The sequence below is a fragment of the Brassica napus genome, chromosome C7 (genome assembly GCF_020379485.1).
Source record: "Brassica napus cultivar Da-Ae chromosome C7, Da-Ae, whole genome shotgun sequence".
Taxonomy (NCBI): domain Eukaryota; kingdom Viridiplantae; phylum Streptophyta; class Magnoliopsida; order Brassicales; family Brassicaceae; genus Brassica; species Brassica napus.
In genome coordinates, this window is record NC_063450.1 from 21,446,965 (window position 1) to 21,466,565 (window position 19,601).

At 31.0% G+C, this 19,601-nt stretch overlaps 1 protein-coding gene and 1 long non-coding RNA gene across 2 annotated transcripts; one reads left to right on the top strand and one right to left on the bottom strand.

Annotated features, from left to right (window-relative positions):
* Positions 1-3,888: 3,888 nt before the first annotated feature.
* Positions 3,889-5,391, bottom strand: LOC106414734 (heavy metal-associated isoprenylated plant protein 29-like). Its single transcript, XM_013855332.3, has 3 exons — positions 4,773-5,391; positions 4,617-4,692; positions 3,889-4,464 (listed from the first exon to the last, which is right to left on the bottom strand). The coding sequence occupies exons 1-3, from the start codon at positions 4,866-4,868 to the stop codon at positions 4,106-4,108; spliced, it is 531 nt and encodes a 176-aa protein (XP_013710786.2). The 5' UTR covers positions 4,869-5,391; the 3' UTR covers positions 3,889-4,105.
* An 11,727-nt stretch (positions 5,392-17,118) lies between these two features.
* LOC111211636 lies at positions 17,119-19,204 on the top strand. Its single transcript, XR_002662567.2, has 4 exons — positions 17,119-17,830; positions 18,256-18,498; positions 18,578-18,662; positions 18,757-19,204. It is a non-coding gene; the product is annotated as an uncharacterized LOC111211636 (long non-coding RNA).
* Positions 19,205-19,601: the final 397 nt, after the last annotated feature.

The window sequence follows — 19,601 nt, forward strand, 5'->3', positions numbered from 1 at the left end:
AAATAATATATACGGTTAAAAATCTAAATTTTTCCGGACACCGAAAAGCCGGTTGACTATGAATCGAATCGGATCAGATAATAATTAATTATTACTACAAAATAGACCGGATCACGAATACTTCCAAAAACTTGGATATTCGATCTTTGCTCACCCTTATCTCTAAGCATAAATGACAAAAGCTCAGACAGAGTGAAAGCAAGACATGCCAAGACCTTAGAACATAAAAAATCAACCGCTAATGAAAGAAAGAAACTGACAATTTCTATCCATTTTTAACTGTTGATTAATTAAATCTTATATTACAGAGGGAGTCAGCAGCTAGTCTAAGCATGAATATGTGCACTAATAGTTGAGTATTAAATATATCGATTGAAAATATCTGAAGAATACAAAATTATTTTTTCTTTATGATCCGTATTAGTTTTTAAGTCAAAAATCATGAGAAATTGTTTAAATTATACTAAGTTGGATACTACTTTTCAAAAATAAACTCAATCAACAATACTATAACATTTGAATTTAGTTTTTTATTTATTATTGTTTACAGTTTAGTATTTAGGGTAGGTTTAGTTTATAAATTTCTATTAATATTTTTTAAACATTTGTAAATGATTTAGTAAGATTAATTTTGTTTTTTTATAATAAATTTAAGATAATTATGAAAATAGTTATCATTTAAAATAAATTTGAAAAATGATCTCGAATTTGAAGTAAAGTTAGAATTCCCCCAAATATCATCCAAGTAGAGCATTACAAAGAATCAATTAAAGAGAGTGTTATATTAATATATTCTATGATCGAAATTTCTGAAGTATTTAATATATAGAGCATTATAAAGAATCACCCAAAGAGAATTCCTAAAAACTCTGTCTGAGAGTTAAATTATGATATATAATTGAAATTCACCAAACTTGAGATTAGGCCTGGGCGTTCGGGTATCCGTTGGCATTCAGATCGGATTTTTTGGGTTTTCGGATTTTCGGGTTTACGTTTCTAGGTCTCATACTAAAATTTTATTAGTACGGGTCGGGTTCGGATAATAACACTTCGGGTTCAGTTCAAAATTGTATTGCATCATAAAACCCATAAAATAATCATATATCGTACGGATTCGGGTTATATCGGTTCGGTTCGGATATAACCAAAGTAAAAAACAAAATTTTCGAAGTAAAACATAAAGAAAACATCTAAATTAAATAAAAATTAATCTATCACATATAAAATTGATAAAATAACAATAAACAAATTATAAAATATTTATTTATAACTAATTGTGTACTTAAAGCATTTATTAGAATTTTAATATTTATTATTGTATATAATATTACCACAAATATTGAATTTAATAATTGGAATACTTATATATATTTCAAAATATTTATATTGATTATAATTTCGGATTTTTCGGGTTCGGTTAATAACACTTCGGGTTCAGATATTTTTTGTACCACCCTACAAAACCCGTTCGAGTATTTTTACGTTTCGGATCGGATAACGGATCGGGTTTTTCGGTTCGGGTTCGGTTCGGATTTCGGGTTCCAGATTTTATGCCCATACCTACTTGAGATCACAAGATGATCAAGAGATTCCAAACTTATTGCTATTCTAACGTTCTAAAAGTTAAACAAAGAAACAAATAATTCAAATTTAATGAATATGGTAGTTGGACGAGATCGTGGTGTAATCAGTCCAGACAAAGAAAGTTGGTGTGATGATTATTTATTGAATCTTGAGAGCTTGAGCATAAACAGAAGATGTCTTGGATTGTCTTGATTCATGAGAAAGCCTCCAGGATGCAGCAATAATGAAGATATGGTGGCAGTTGTAAATATGTAAAAATGATCCAAATATGAAAAATGATTATTTTAATTGATTTGCATGATTTGTGTTTGCTTATGCATCAGAAGATGCTTGATAACTCTCCTGAATGATTTAATGTATCTAATGTGTTTCTTGGTCAGCCAAAATCTGGTTTTCAAGTAATTTACTCGTGATCTTCTAAATAAAGCAAGTCGAGAATAAATCGGTTTAGAAGTTGAATAATTTTTAAAACATAATGAATTGCATCATGAATCTAATTCGTCGTGTGCTTCTCATGAGTTGAGAATCCAGTACTCAAAGATTATTGCTTCTCATGTGTCTTCCTCTGGTTTACTAACCTTCTGTCGGATTATATCTTCAATATTTTCTCATGGTGAATATTTTGGGGATGATTCTTCTTCTTAGTGTGATCTAGATGAGTTGAATATGTTTGTGTTAGTTGAGTGAGAATGTTTGACACAGGTGTTTTTTGGGCTTAACTCAACTTGACATTCTCCTCTCTATGGCTCATGACTATTTGCTCCATAAATGATGATGACTTAATGTTCTTATCACATTATTCTATCAAACTTCAGATATCTTCTTAAATCGGCTTTTAGAAAATAGATCGGTGTTCTTAATTTAAAAACTTATTAAGATCCGCGTTTTGCACGGAATAAATAATGTATATACAAATACTTTTACGTAATATTATTAATTTGTGTTCTTTTAAATATTATGAAATAAGAAAATAATAAATACATATTAAATTTTATAAGTCAGTTACTGTTACATATATAAATAAATTGATGTTGACGTATAAATTAAAACAATTATTATTATTTATTTACAATCACTTTATAGTAACTAAATCTAACCAATCGATTTTATCTATTTTATGTGATATATAATTAAAATTATATGATATTAACACAGATAAATAATATATTTTAATATAATTATTTATTAAATGAAGCTTCCAACTCATATAGTTTCATGATCATTTATATTTTTTATAACAAAATTTTTAAATCATTGATAACAATTTTTCAATATGAGATTTTTAATAGTTTTAGTAATTTATAATTATTTAAAAATTCAATGCAAATTTTGAAATTAAATAGTAAATTCTTAAGATTTGTTCAATGCAAATTTAAAGTTTCCAATATTTATGTATTTTATATGGTATATAGTTGAATTTAATAATTTAACTGTATTTAAAATAGATATATATTTTAATCTGAATATCTATTAAATGAGACTTCATACTCATATTTTAATTTGTATTTTTTATAAAATAAATTTAATCCATTAATCATAAAAAAATTAATGTGGAATTGTAAAAGTTGTATTAATTTAAAGTTATTTTAAAAACATAAAATAAAATTTAATATAAAATTAAACAAAAATGACTGAAGTTACACAAATTGTTATCAAATCTTTATTATTCAAAGTCATTAATTGTCATATATATATTTTAATCATATTATGTAATTTCGTAGATTTTATTTATGGAAAAAATGAAAAATATATTTTAAAACATTAATATTTAATCTATGATTAGTTTAATAAAAAAAATATAATATATAACTAGATGGACCAACCTATATTTTTAAGATTCTAAAAATCATTCTAATGATGACATGTGCATAACTCAAAGGTTGTAATGTTCCGCTTTTAATATATAAGAGATATGGATCATAACGGAAAAAAAATAGTTTTTTTTTCTTGAAGTGTTTAAAATCTGCATATTCAATAAACATGTATTGTGTGCACGGGCTTATTTTGTAACTAGCCATTAACTACGCAAAATTAAGATTATATTAGTCAATCATTAAAAATAGACAAAACCTGTTAATTTTATGTTTGTTCGTTAACGGTTGGCTTTTACGTTTTTATTATCTTATTATTTTATCAAAAATATCTTATTTTAAAATGGCCTAATTTGAGACCAGATAAATTTATTATTAGTTTATAGTATTTATTAATTTATCGAATATTAATTTATAGAGTTTCTACTGTATATATAATAATAGAATATTCGGTTTCTTTAAACCAATTAAAGCGACGTATACATTATACATGCGATGATAACTACCAAGTTTTATTTGATCTTACTAAATTTAAACCAAACCCATTTAATTTATTACATAAACATTTATCGAGACTGGATCAAATCCAACTGAGCTGAGGACGAGGACTCATATTTGGTTTCCACTAGGTTGCGTGTTTATTTACAAAGGAAGGAGCATAACCAAACTAAAGTTGTTCCATCCATAGTAGCTGTTGAAATGGAGATCGATCACATGATGTTACAGAAATGAGGGTTTTCCTCACTGAACATAGAAGTAGCGTTCTCGTCGATAAGACCAGAATAAGGCCGTTCCTGATGGTAACCATGGTCGTGTCCGTGGTATCCATGCATATAATAGTTATAAGAACTCACTTTCTCACCATTTTTTGACATGATGATTCTTTTGCGGAACTTCTTCTTGTAGTACTTGTCGTTAAATCCATTAGATTCGGGGTGGTAAGGGCACGACCATAAGCATACCTCTCTTCCTGTAATACTCCTTGCAACTTTAAGAACCTTCTTCTGCTCCGCCGAACCAGTCACCGTTACTTTCTGCTGATTCATATCTATCTGAACATCGTGGACTCCTGTTCAATCCAAGACTTGATTACCAATTTTCTTGATTTGCTTGATTGGCAAGAAAGTAATTCTTGATGAAATGTTATATATATATATATATAAACAAGTTACTGATGAAATAAGTTAAAAGATTGTTAACCCATTTTCACTAATTAATTACCCTTAATGCTTTCAAGAGCCTTCCTAACTTTTCTCTCGCAACCAGGACAGTCCATAGGCACATCCATTTCCACTACCTGCGTACATAAAAAGATATTCAAAAAATGTGTGCATGTACGAGTACCCATGAAAATGGATATAGAGAAAAGTTATTCACCGTCGTCATTTTTACGTTGTAGCGTGAGGCCTTATTAGACTTATCACAGTTTGGTCGATGAATGACTAGAAGAGAAACACATATATAAATAGGCATCACAGGAATTGAGAAAATATTTGAAGGTCTATAGAATATTATTTTTATATTATGTTGCTTCTACATGAAAATTTTGTGAAAATACATGGAAACTGCCTTGAAGTCAAAAGCTTATGTGACCCGGTTTTACAATAAGATATAATCTTGAAAAGGATGATCATGATTTGACAGACCAAATTTAGATATTTGCCAACGTCATGACATGAGGATTTTGTGTTTCTTTAGAGTATCTCCAACCAATTTCTACTTTTTTCTCTATAACAAAGCAATTCTAAAATACAGACGTTTCTTATTCAAATGTCTTGCTGTATAATAGGGGAAAATATAGCAATATTCTATCATAGAAAACCAGATTGGCACAAAAAAATGATTATATTTTATAGTTCATCTAATATAGAGAAAATTATAAAGATGAGTCAGAGATGTTTTTAATATCAAAACAATTTAAACTACACAAATTCTAAAAAAAAACTATATATCTTATTAAAACATAATCACACCAATTTTCACGGAAAAATTTATGTTTACTACTTTCATAGTACCATTTTTCATTTTTACTACCACTAAAAGAACATTTTCAAAAATATTTTCTCCATTAAGTGGCAAAAGACTCTTATACCCTTGTTATATAAATATATAATAAATCATTATTTAAATAAAAAATAATAATATTTTTTTTATATTTTCGAATTATACTTTTTCATATTCGAACTTTTTTATAATGTTTTTTTTGAAATTTTTTTTATTTTTTTCAAAATTTATTTTTGAAAATCAAAAATTATGTTTGACACTATTTTTCAAAAAAATATATATATTTTTTAAATATTTATTTATATATTTATTAGAATCCTAAATTTTCACATTCCAAAAACTACCCTACCCCTCAACTCTAAACTCTAAGTCTATATTAGTTAACCCTAGCGGTATAAGTGTATTTTATCCTTCATTAAAAGTGAGCGTAAAATTGATTAATGTAAACATGAAAAGTGGTACTATGAATGTGGTATTTGTGGCAATTCCTCATAATTCAATGTTATTTAATATATTTTATACTCATCAAATCTGTTATATTAATACAAAAATATTATATGACACATGACAAATCATATTACATTGATAACTTAACATACATTTTTAATGATATAAAATTGCATTCATTTGAATTTAAAATATATAATACATAATATGTTCTTAGAACATGTTAAAATAGTAAATATATAAAAAAAATTATACAAAAATGAACATATCTTAAAGTTTTAGATAGACAATTATATATTATCTAAAAATAATAATTTTGAAATAGAAAATTTAAATAAAAATAGTTCCACACTTTTAAAGCGTGGATCCGAATCTAGTAATAAATTAACTAATATACATATTGATATTGTTATTTAGCCTGGTTAGATTCAAACCATTAGCAACCTTCAAATTAGCTTTAGCCATGTCTTCCAAACAACCATTCCCCGCTGAATATCACGCTAATTAAAGTTTGACTAAACCAGTTATCTGGTAAGCGTATATTCTCTTACTTATCTAGTAAGAGTAATATTACGAATATAATAAGTGGAAAGATCGACAAGGAGAAACATTTTGTATATTCCTTGCTGTTTAAATAGTTTAAGAAACTTTTGAGTAAATTTCAATGATAATTTTTTTTGCATAATTTATATGGTAAATGTCTCCAGAAAATTAAAACAAAATGTTTCCGCTATAATAATCTGCAACAGCATACGAATTCAAACAAAATCTAAATTCAATTTTGGATGAAAATAAATTCCGTAATCTTTACTGAATCAAGCTCAAATTTATAACAACAGGTTAGTTGATGTGTGTTTACTGTTAGAAGATTTGCTATTATTTGATTACATTAGAATTGTAGAAACATAATAATATGTTGTGTTTCACACTTTTTTATTAAAAGCCCTTTCAATATGTTTAATTAATGCCCGATCGGATTTATTCATTTTTTGTTCAACTATAACAAAAATCTTCTTTTTATGCTGCAAGTTTCAACAGTGTTACAAATACAATTCTCTATTTAATTAGTCAACTGGATTTTTTTTCGTATCCCAAGAATAATTTGTGAAAACATCTTTAAATTGATAAGTAAACACAAAAGTTTCAAAAAGTTCAGTTAATTTTTTAATGTTGCAACAATGTTACTAATGTAATCCAATATCTAATTTGTCAAGAATAATATATATCTTCTAACTAGGGGTTTTCTTGCAATATGTGCCGAAATTTTCTTATAAAAATTAAATTATATTTGAAAATATATATTTTTTTTTTAATTTTAAAATTTAATTAAAATTTTAAATTAATTAGAAGATAAAATAAATATTTTAATTTAACAATATATATGTATATATTTTAAATTATAACCTTAGAAAGATTTTTTATTTATTCTTTTGGTTCAAATATATTAAATCAAATTCTATAAAATTAAGATAAACTTTTGTTATGTATATAATTATCAAAACATAAAACTAAATAATATTTTAAATTTTGCAGATATTAAAAAGAAATTAATGGTATTAGAATTCGAAAATTATAATTTTAAAAAAACTTCATAAAATTCTGGAGAATTGTTTTAGTAAGAAAAATCATATAATTATAAATATAGAATTAAATAATATTTCAAAATAGTAAATTATTATTATATTTTTTATTTCTACTATTAAATTATTTTGTTGTTATATTAATGATGATAAATGAGTTATTATCATATTCTAAAAAACTTACTAAAAATATAAATCAACATTAAATATTATGGGGATTTGCCAAAAATGACTCAAAGATTTTGAATACAAAAGTGTATCCCAAATTAAATCAAATGCAGAAGTAACCCAAAAGCCTAGTGAAATTACAACAGCTCCCTTATGAACAAACAAAAAACATGTATTCAATTTTACCATTATAACCGGGTAAAAATTTGAAATCATGTAATAATAAACATTTCTCAATGATGTAAATTTAGTTCATCTGAAATTGAATTATTTTCAACATAGATGAGTGAATGTATATTGGCTCATGAGTCATTGGTTTAGGGTTTGCTAACATATGTTATAGTATTGTATGTATCTTTAGGGTTAGATTCTGAAATCTTACCTTCATTTTTTTTTCTTTTTCAATTTGACCCATATATGTTTAGTAATTATCTAATAATTTGATTTAAACACTGTCTAAGTTTTTTTAAGTTTAAGAAAGTGTTTTTTGCGTAGTTAATTGATTTTAGGATCTGAAAGACTCACAGAAAACTTAAAAAGAAGTTTTCAGACACATCACGCCTAAATTTTAGTAGAATTTATGGTTCCCGCCTAAATTTTGGAATAATTTAGGTTTCCCGCCTAAATCAAAGTCTTCCAGGAGTCTTCCAGGAGTCTTCCAGGAGTCTTCCATAAGTCTTCCAGAAGTCTTCCAGAGAAAGTCTTCTCATGGATTAGATCTTAAAAATAATTTAAAATTTTTATAAAAAAATATTTTCATGGGTTAAAATTTGAAATCATGTAATAATAAATATTTTTCAATGATGTAAATTTAGTTTATCTGAAATTGAATTATTTTCAACATAGATGAGTGAATGTAGATTGGTTCATGAGTCATTGGTTTAGAGTTTGGTAACATATGCTATAGTATTGTTGGTATCTTTAGGGTTAGATTTGAAATATTATCTTCATTTTTTTTCCTTTTTCAAATTAACCTATATATGTTTAGTAACTATCTAATAATTTGATTTAAACACTTTCTAAGTTTAATTAAGTATAAAAAGGTTTTTTTTGCATAGTTATTTGATTTTAGGGTCTAGAAGACTCACCTAAAACTTAAAAAGAAGTCTTCTGACACATCCCGGCTAAATTAAGTAAAATTTAGGGTTCCCGCCTAAATTTTGGAATAATTTAGGTTTCCCGCCTAAATCAAAGTCTTCCATAAGTCTTACATAAGTCTTACATAAGTCTTCCAGGAGTCTTCCATAAGTCTTCCATAAGTCGTTCAGAAGTCTTCTGGGTCAAAAATATTTAACCTAATTGGAATTTTTGTCTTCATATATAAAGAAAATTTACGCATTCTCTTTCTTCCTCTCAAATGACTGCAACAAAAATGTAATGTTTCTCACTCTAAAACTCTCCAACCTCTCTCTAATCTCTTTGAACATCAAAGCACCAAACTTTATATCCATTTCTCACTTTTGTTATGTCTTCTCACGAATTTATCTTCTTTTTGCAGGTTTTTCATTACATGATTCTCATCTTTCACTCTTTCAAAAGTAGATCTCTAAATTTTGGATATGAATTTATGTGTATTTATATGTTAGATTCTAAAAAGCTATAGATTCAACATAGTGTGACTGTTTTGTTTATTTTGTAAGTATAAAATTTTTATTTTTTGAAGTTTTTCTCTGTTTTGAAATCATTTGAGTGTTTTTGAATTTTCAGGTTTTTCAGATCTGAAAAACTTTGAAAGACTTCTCAGAAGACTCTCGGAAGACATCTCAGAAGCCTTCTTAGAAAGTCTTCTAATGCATTTTATGCCCAAAGACTTCCCACGAAGTCTTTAGGAAGTCTTCTGCCTAAAGTGGTATAAATTTTGGATATGTATTTTGTGTGTTTTATATATTAGATTCTAAAAAATTATAGATCCAACCTAATGTGACTGTTTTGTTTATTATCTAAAAATTTATTTTTGAAGTCTTCTCTATTTTGAAGTCATTTGAATGCTTTTGAATATGCAGATTTTTCAGATCTGAGACAGATTTTGGAAGACTTCTGGGATAATTCTCGGAAAACTCACGGAAGACTTCTTGGGAAATCTTCTAATGTATTTTATGCTAGAAGACTTCCCACGAAGTCTTCAGAAAGTCTTCCAAAGTCTTCTGCCCAAAGTGGTACAAAGAGATGATGTGAAGTGGAGTCCAAGCTTATGTATGTTGAGGAATAATATCTAGTTGTGTAAAAATTTTGTTTATGGTCTTTTTATGATTTGTAGGTGTAATATTTTAGTTGTGAAATATTTTGTAAATTTTAAGAGATGTTAATCAAAAGAATGGTAAATATCATGTTTTGCCAAAAGTACTTGACTTCATTAAAGTTATTGATGCAAATTCTTCGTAACGTTACGACGAAATAGCGAGCAATTGTACGAGGAAATAGCGAGGAATTACAAAGGCCCGCGTTTTTATATACGAGGTATTAACGAGCCGCGCTTTCCTATAAATATACCCACAACTCTCCTTCTCAAACCACCCACAAACTCCCAAATCACACTCCAAAATCCTATTCAAATTATAAATATTTGAAAAAAAAGGAAGAGAAGAAGATATTAGAATTCATGTGGACGAGACTTACGTATTATAATTGCTGGAAGTCTTGCCACATGTGAATCTGGTATTTTTCTTCTTTTTTCTTTTTTTTCTAGTTTTCACACTACGAGGTATTTACGACGATTTCGTCCTACGTGGAATTAACGAGGCCCGTGTTCTTTATTTATTTTACGAGGTGTTTACGACGATTTTGTCCTACGTGGATTTAACGGGGGTCGCTTTCTTTATTTTTTATTTCATCGTTATTTCCTCGACGATTTCGTCCTACGTGGATTTAACGGGGGTCGCTTTCTTTATTTTTTATTTCATCGTTATTTCCTCATCTTCTTACGAGTCCTTTACTATGATTCTATCTTACGTGGAATTAACGAGGCCTGTGTCGTAAGTTCGACGTCGCTTTACGAGGAATTAACGAGTGTTATGTTTAAATCCCTAAAATCTGAAATCCCAAACCCCATATTCTTTATTTTCTACTTCATATATTCTAAACCCCATCTTTATTTCCATTCCAAACCACAATTCCCACATTTGCTTATTTATAAAACAAACTCTCACATTACCTTATTCATAAAACACCCTACACAAAATCAAATACATCAATAGGATACATCGACATTCTCGTCATCACTAGAAACATCATCATTTTCATTAAACTCGTCTTCAACAGCTTCGTCTGTGGCATCATTGGTAAGATCTTCGTATTCGTGATTATGCGGATCAATGAGAAGGATGTCATCAATTTCTTGTTCAGGTTCCTCGACTTCATTTATCTGTTCTTCTTGCAATGGTGGTTCTTCTCCACTGATGATTCGTCCTCGAGGTGTAACTTTGATCACTGCTAACTAATTTATACCTGAATCTCTCATCCGAGGGTATGGAAGAAAGCTAATTTGTCTGCTTGTGAAGCTAAGATGAAAGGCTCGAATTTGTTATACCTTCGTCCACCGTTGACATCAACTACACCGAATTTGTTAGACCAAACACCTCTGTTGACGACGGGGTCGAACCATTCACAGTTGAAGAGGACACATTTCAGCTTCAGTATCCCTGGAAATTCGACTTCAATAATCTCCGTCAAGATCCCATAGAAATCTGTTTCTTCTTTCACACATATTCCATAGTTACAGGTCGCCCGCTGTCTACCATACTCATATGTGTGAAAAGTATAGCCTCGTGTGAAATACATCTGTGATGTGGTGACTTTTACAAATGGAGATTGAATTACTTCGTGTAACCACTTAGGATAATCTGCATCGTCGTCATAATTAACCTGCAAAAATAAAGAGAATGTTGAAATACAGATCATGTATGAAAAAAGAGTTTGAGTTAATACCTGATTCAGCAACCACTTAATGAAGTGCTGATCTTTCCTTTTGTCTACGTCACTTGTGGATATACCAGGAAATGTTTCTTCGACTTGAGAAACAAATAGGCTGTAAAATCACATTTTATAAGAATGAATCTCTCACAATTATATAATTAATTATACTTATATGTGTTTCGAAGTGTCCATATATGTTACCTTTCAAAATAACGCATCAATGGATCATCGCAATTTAGTAGAATATAGGTGTGTGCACTATGAGCGTCTTGTTCACTCGACCACCAAACCTCTTTAGACTTCCCACCGAGTCGCCCAATCTGGCTAAAGATGTCTGGAACACCAGCAACTGCATATGTTGGCGCAACACCACCATCATCATATCTTCTTGGAGCTCTTCTCAGGGTACGTACTTTTCACGCAAAGTAGTACGACGTGAAGTAAGAAACTTCTTCCGTCAAACTTCCAGCAATTATAGAACCTTCAACTTTGGGAAGGTTCTTTGCTTTTCCCTTCAAATATTTCATGGCTCGCTCATACTTATACATCCATCCGTAATGTACAGGTCCACGAAGCAATGCCTCATATGGGAGGTGGACAGCTAGATGCTCCATGACGTCAAAAAATCCGGGAGGAAATATCTTCTCCAAGTTGCACAACAAGATGGGAATGTTCTCCTGAAGCTGTTCCACAACTTCTTCTTTAAGAGTGCATGTGCTCAGATCCCTGAAAAATGCTCCAATGCCTTTTATATTCCAAAAACAATTAAACACATTGTTAGTCATATATTATTTTGCAAATTAGACTGTTATAGAATTATTATGATATAATACACTACGTAGCTGAAAGTGCTTCATGTACGTTTGTTGGAAGTAGCTCCGCAAATGCAAAGGGCAGTAGTCGTTGCATAAAGACATGACAATCATGACTCTTCATCCCGGAGAACTTTCGACCATTTTCAACACATCTAGAGAGATTCGAAACATACCCATCGGGGAACTTCACTTCTGATGCCACCCAGTTGAACAACACCGACTTTTTTCTGAAGACAATCTGAATATCGGAACGGGAACTTGTCCATTGCTTTTAATATGTAACTCGCTTCTTGAGAAAATATCCGGCAAGTCCAACCTCGATTTTATGTTGTCTTTTATCTTCCCTTGGACATTCAATATTGTATTCATGATGTTCTCAAATAAATTCATCTCTATATGCATCACATCGAGGTTGTAGCGCAGAAGAAGATCCTTCCAATATGGCAACTCCCAAAATATACTCTTCTTGTGCCAGTTGTGATGAACACCGTAAGAATCAGGCATATTATGAGGGACATGCCAATTACCACCCCAACGAACTGTTTCGTTAGCTCTGTAGTAGTCGATTTGCGCTTCAATTTGATCTCCAGTTAGATATGGAGGAGGAGTGTCTCTCACAACCCTTTTGTGCCTAAACAAATTCTTGTTTCTTCGGTAAGGATGGCCAATGGGAAGAAATCGACGGTGACAATCAAACCAACTTGTCTTTCTACCATTCTTCAGTTGAAACGCATCTGTCGTTCCATTACAATATGGATAAGCTAATCTCCCATGTGTAGTCCATCCAGACAACATCCCATAGGCAGCAAAATCACTTATGGTCCACAAAAGCATCGCTCGCATCGTAAAATTCGTCTTCGTTGAACAGTCATACGTCCTCACCCCTGTTGACCACAAATCTTTCAACTCTTTTATCAGTGGTTGTAGGAAAACATCCACGGACCTTTTTGGATGGTTCGGACCAGGTATTAATATGGTCAAGAATAGCAACTCCCGTTGCATGCACATCTCCGGTGGCAGGTTGTATGGTGTAAGAAAGACTGGCCACAATGAATATTGTCTCCCTGACATTCTGAACGGACTAAATCCATTTGTGCATAGTCCGAGATACACATTCCGGCTATTGCTAGCGAAATCCGGATGTACTTTGTTGAAATGTTTCTAGGCTCTTGCATTTGATGGAAGAGTCATCTCACCATCCGTCTGAGTATGCTCGGCATGCCATCTCATCCTTCCAGCAGTCTGCTCTGATTGATACAATCTTTTCAATCTGTCTGTAATTGGTAGGTACCACATCCTTTGGTACGGTACCCTATTACGTCCCCGTCCTTGCGGCTTGAATCGTGGCTTCTTGCAGAATCGACATTCTTCTAGCTTCTCATCATCTCCCCAATAGATCATGCAGTTGTCGATGCAAACATCTATCATCTCCGAAGGCAACCCAAGACTATAAACCAGTTTCTGAATCTCATAATAAGAATCAGCAGACACACTGTCTTCCGGCAAATACTCTTTAAACAAGTCCGCCCATTCGTTCATGCAACTTTCAGGTAGATTGTGATCAGTTTTAATATTCATCATTCTAGCGGCTAACGACAATTTAGAGAGACCTTCTCTACAACCACTGTAAAGTGGTTGATTCGCCGCGTTTAACATTTCGTAAAACTTTTTTGCATCTATATTAAGTTCTTCATCTTCATCATGAGCTACGAATGCATCAGCTACCATATCATGAACCCTATCATAATCTATCATCTCCTCCTGATGATAACTATGTTCATTATGCAAACGATGATCAACCGGTTCTTTTTCCTGAAAATTGCTATTATTACTACTAGCTTCATTCTGATCATAATTAAAACCTTCTCCATGTTGAAACCAGATATAGTAATTTGGCGTGAAACCTCTATTTATAAATGCTTCCAAACATTTTCACGGTTTGCCAGTTTCGAATTGTTGCATTTCTGACAAGGACAGGACATCTTACCACTTTCTTGAGCGAGCGGTACGTGTTGAATCTGCTTGATGCATAAATGTCTCCAGGCCGGCAAGGTATTCTTTCGTCACTCTCCCGTTAGCATCTCTATGCATATACATCCACTTCGGCAACTCGTAAATAGTCCCGGAGCCAACCATTTTTTTTTTCTTTCACGTTTTTTGTTGTTGGTGTGTTTAAAATGATGTTCAAACATCCATATTTATAGGAAATTTCGAATCTGGTAGTTGTAATTTTCCTATGAATTTACGACGAAAATTAATTAGGTGGCAAAAAAACGTATAACACCTACAAAGTTGGTGGATTCAAAATTTCCTCGCTAAATACACGTAAATTATTTCCTCGTAAATAACACGCGAAGTTTACGTCGTATTTACGAGGAAATAGTATTTCCTTGTAAAAGACACGTCAAATTACATCGACTTTACGACGAAACGCTTTTGTCGTTACTTTACGAGGAAATAATGGTGACATTATTTTTCCACGTAAGTTTCTCGTAAAATCGACGTAAATTTACGAGGATTGTTTTTCCTCGTTAACTTTCCTCGTTAAGCTTGTGTTTTCTTGTAGTGACACATAACAAAACACAACAACACAAAAACTTAGTAAAATTTGCTAAAACTAAGAGAGAAGACTTCTCAAGAAACCTTAGTCAAATTCACAAAAAATCAAAATTGAATTTTAAGTGAAAGTTGAAATTTTAAATCTCATGGAAGTTAAAAATTGTATCTTATGAGGAAGACAACACAAACACAGAACATCAACTTAATAAAACAAAATCATCGGAGAAGACTTCTCCGTTTAGCTAGAAACATTATTAAATATCAATGTTTGTAAATTAATAAATATCACCAATTAACTTATAAATTCGACTCAGTAGTCCCAATATTGACTAATAAACATGAATTAGCAAGAAGATATTAAAAATTCATTTTAATTATGGATAAATTTGAAGTTTAATAAAGATTAACGTAGAAGACTTCTTTTGAAGTCATCCACGGAAGACTTCAAAAGAAGTCTACTCTGTGTAGACTTCAAAAGAAGTCTTCTATTTACGTCATTTTTGCAATTGCAAATTTACGAAGGAAGACTTCTTAAGAAGTCTACTCTACAGAAGACATCTTCGGAAGTCTTCCTTTGTAATATTGGCTTACTTTTGAAATTGAAATTTTTTCAAAATTCCCAGAGAAAACTTCCTTTAGAAGTTAGTCAGAATTTTGACTTTTTGTAGAAGACTTCTAGGGAAGTCTACCTGGAGAATACTTCAAAAGAAGTCTTCTTTAAGTCTTTCGGAAGTCTTCTCAATGTCGCAAGAAGTCTGCTGGGTTACTTTTGCAATTGACTATATTTGACTTTTCGAGAGAAGACTTCTTTAGAAGTCTTCGGTCGAATGACTTCTCTAGAAGTCTTCGGTCGAATGACTTCTCTAGAAGTCTTCTCTCCCGGGCAAAAGTTTGACCAAAACCCAGAATTAAGAAGGATTCTCTTTGATATTAAATGTTTTACTATTATTTTTAAATTACAAAAGTAACTCACGCAGACATCTTCCGGCATTGAGAAGACTTAAGGAAGACTTTCAGAAGACTCTTGTAGAAGTTTTCTTAAGGAAGGCTTCCTTAGAAGTTTTCTTCTACAAAAAGTTAAATTTCTGACCAACTTCGGTCAAATTTAAAAGTAACATGTTTATCCGAGAAGACTTCTAAAGAAGTCTTCTCTGGGAATTTCAAATTTTTTTGTTTACAAAGGAAAGTTAGAAGACTTCTAGGGAAGTCTTCTATTAAAAACACACAAAAGATCAATTGCAAAACTAACCTATGCATTGACGATAAAGAAGTCTTCTTCGTCGAACAGATCTGAATAATAAAATATAATTCACGATTTCATACTTTTGAACTCGTGAGATAACTTGCGAGGTTTCTCCAATCACCCAAAACTTCACCACAACAGCTACCTATTCGTTAATCACCAAGAATCGTGAGCTTATAAACCTTACATAATTTGTCATCAAAATCTTCAGTTTTTTGATGAATTTTGAGAGAAAGTGTAAGATATGTGGTTTGTGTGGATAGGAAATGAGAAAGGATGAGAAAAAATCGAAACTTTAGGGCATTAACACTTTCAATTTGATAGTTCATGGTGGTTGAGGTATTGATGTCAATGGCAAAGTTGTAAATCACTACAGGAAATGTGGGTATTAATAGCATCGTAGTATAGCGTTTTTAACATTTATGCTATTGTATACCAACACTGACCTTTTTAATAGCGTTTATACAATTTAAACTCTATGTTTGTTATCGCATGAAAATAAAAAAAATTAGCCGCGTTAATTTGCAAAGTGTAAATGCCTTACCATTGCAGATCAAAAATTCAGCGCTATTGTAAATAGACACAACACATAATTCATTTTTTCCGCCAGATACTTAGTGAAAAAATAAGTGTCTAATCTTTTTCATTTTCCCTCTCATCCTCGTTTTTCACTTCCCTTTCATTTCGTTTCGTTTCTCAACCCTCCAAAAAAACTTAAACCCAAGCTAAACCATAAATCTTAGACCCTAAACTTAAAACACAACCCTAAAACTCAAGCATTTTCTTATTTTAATTATAAATCTTAAGTTTAAATATATTCAAGTTTTAACCTTTTAAAATTTTAATTTCTAACATTAATCTAAGCCTCAAACCCTAAATTATATACTTATATATATCATACCCTAAATTAATCACATCCCCTAAACTCTAACTAAAATTCGTAAAATTCTATTTTTTTATTAATTTAAAAAAATTAATTTTAATTTCAAATCTCAAGTCTAATACTCTAACCCTAAACTTAAATATATACCATACCCTAAATCATATTACATATACTCTAAACTTATATTTTAAAACTCTAAATTTTAAATACAAAATAAATGTAATCAATAATTTGAATATAATTTATTTTTTATACAAATAAATTTAGTTAAGCAATAAATTATAATTTCTAAAACAATTATTAATAAAAATTGTTTTGGATTGATTAATTTTCGACCACTGATTGGTGTTATTCCAAAGGTTAGAAGTTAATCTTAGTTAATCCTATTACTTTCTCTTTATTGGTCAATGATTTGTGGCTATTGATTGTTTTTCTCCTGAGAACAATCTTCTCCATCACTCGGCCATCTTTTCTCATTCTTCTCCATCCATCCTTGAATCGTTAAACCTAAAATCACAAAGTCTTCAGATCTGCACATAGAGCTTGACTCTAATCAACCTCTTACGATTCAATCTGTCTGGATTTAACCCTCTCTCTCTTTCTCTCTCTCTATCTCTATCTCTCTCACTCAGCCATGATGAAAGCTTCGGCGACAACGCTTGACTCGAGTCAGAGAATGGCGAGTGACAACAGAGCAGCGCCGGTGGCAAGGCGGAAGACGGCTGTCCTTCATAAGCAGAGGAGGAGAAGAGGCTTCGATGGTTCAGCTCGCCGGAGATGAATAAAGGGGAAGTCTCAGCCTCTCTTTGCCGTGAACCTCGCCGGTCAAGCTCTCTCAATCTCTCTACAACTTTTGCAAGTCTTTACTTCTGAAATTTTAGGTTCTTTTGTGACTTTGTTAAATCTATGTGAGCTCATTTGTATTCGTGGAACTAATTGTTTGGGGGATTTAGTATTAACTCATGTAATTATCTTTGTTTATCTATGAGACATGGCTTTGGTACTTAGGTTGAAGGGTTTTGCGCCTGCTACTGTCACCTTGCTCCTTCTTCTAACTTGAGGAAATTAAGGATCTTGTTGTTGACTTGAGGAGTAGTAATGAAGATAGTCTAGAAAGTAACACTTGAATATGTTTGAGCATTTTTACTTCAAATACTAGTTCTCTTTTCTATTTTGTAGCTTGGATTATAAGAAACAGTTTCAAGGTTTGTCCTTTTTGAGTCTAAATAAGTGGCCTGGTTTTGTATAGTTTGATGATGTTAATGGAAAGGTGCTGAGTGACAAGACTTTTGGCAAAGGTGACGATGCTTTCAACACCTTCTTCAGCGAAACCGGTGCAGGGAAGCATGTCCCTCATGCTGTCTTTGTCGACCTTGAGCCCACCATGATCGACGAGGTTAGAACCCGTACTTACCGTCAACTTTTCCACCTTGAACAGCTCATCAGTGGTAAAGAAGACGCAGATAACAATACAGCAGTACAGTGAGAAAAAGTGATGTTTTGGCCCTATCTATTGATACATCTTTTGAAGAAGAAAAACTAATGCATTTATATCTTAAATGGTTTCTCAGCTGTTTACATGGGGTTGGAATCAAAGAGGTACATTAGGACATCCACCAGAGACGAAAACAGAAAGCCAATGTCAAGATTACACTGGTTAAGTTTGGATTGTTCTTTTAAGATGTATTCTCGGGTTTGATTATTGAATTACATGTTCTATTCTGAGACTTGCATTTGATTCTTAACGTAGAGAAAAAAAGGAATGAGGATTCTAGTCAGAGGAGAGAACTAGAAGGAGAGTCGGAGTAGACTCGTTGGTGTGAGTCCGAGAGAGAGACTTCGAGAGTGAGAGAGTTTTGATTTTTTTTTTCTAAGTGTTTAGGCTTGTTAGTGTTTTGTGGGATGTTTTGTGCTTTAATGATAAATTTTGGCTAAAAATGAATTGGTGCCAAAACCCCAAAATATTATTGGAGCCAAATCTTATGGAGGGAAATATAACTGGAACAAAATATTATCCTCTTGTAATCCCTAAAACTATGGATTTTAATATTTTAAAGTGTAACCCCCTAAAACTATAACCCTGAAAATAGTCATCATTGTCCTTCTTGATAGACCAATGATAATATTCCTTCATTTTTTAATCATTAATTAATTGTGTTTTTTTATTAATTTTACATGTATTATAATTATATTATAGTTTGAGTTTAAGTTTAAAATTTAAATATAAGTTTAATGATCAGATTTATAGCTTGGGGAATAAAACTAGAGATTTAGGGTATATGGTATGGAATATAGGGTTTGGGTTTAAGAATGAGATATATATATATAATTTAGGGATATATAATTTTAACAAAATGACTTGCTAGACTTATTTTTAACCCCTAATCCCTAAATATACTCTAACTCCTAAACCCTAAATATAATCCTAAAATCTAAATTTTAAACTTTTAAACTTTATATAAAAATAAAGTTCGATATAAATATACTAATGCAACCCGAATCCATCTAATACCCTAAATCTAATACTCTAAACCCTAAGATTCAAACTTAGATGATATACTAAATACTAAATAAAATATCTAAATGATTTTTTTC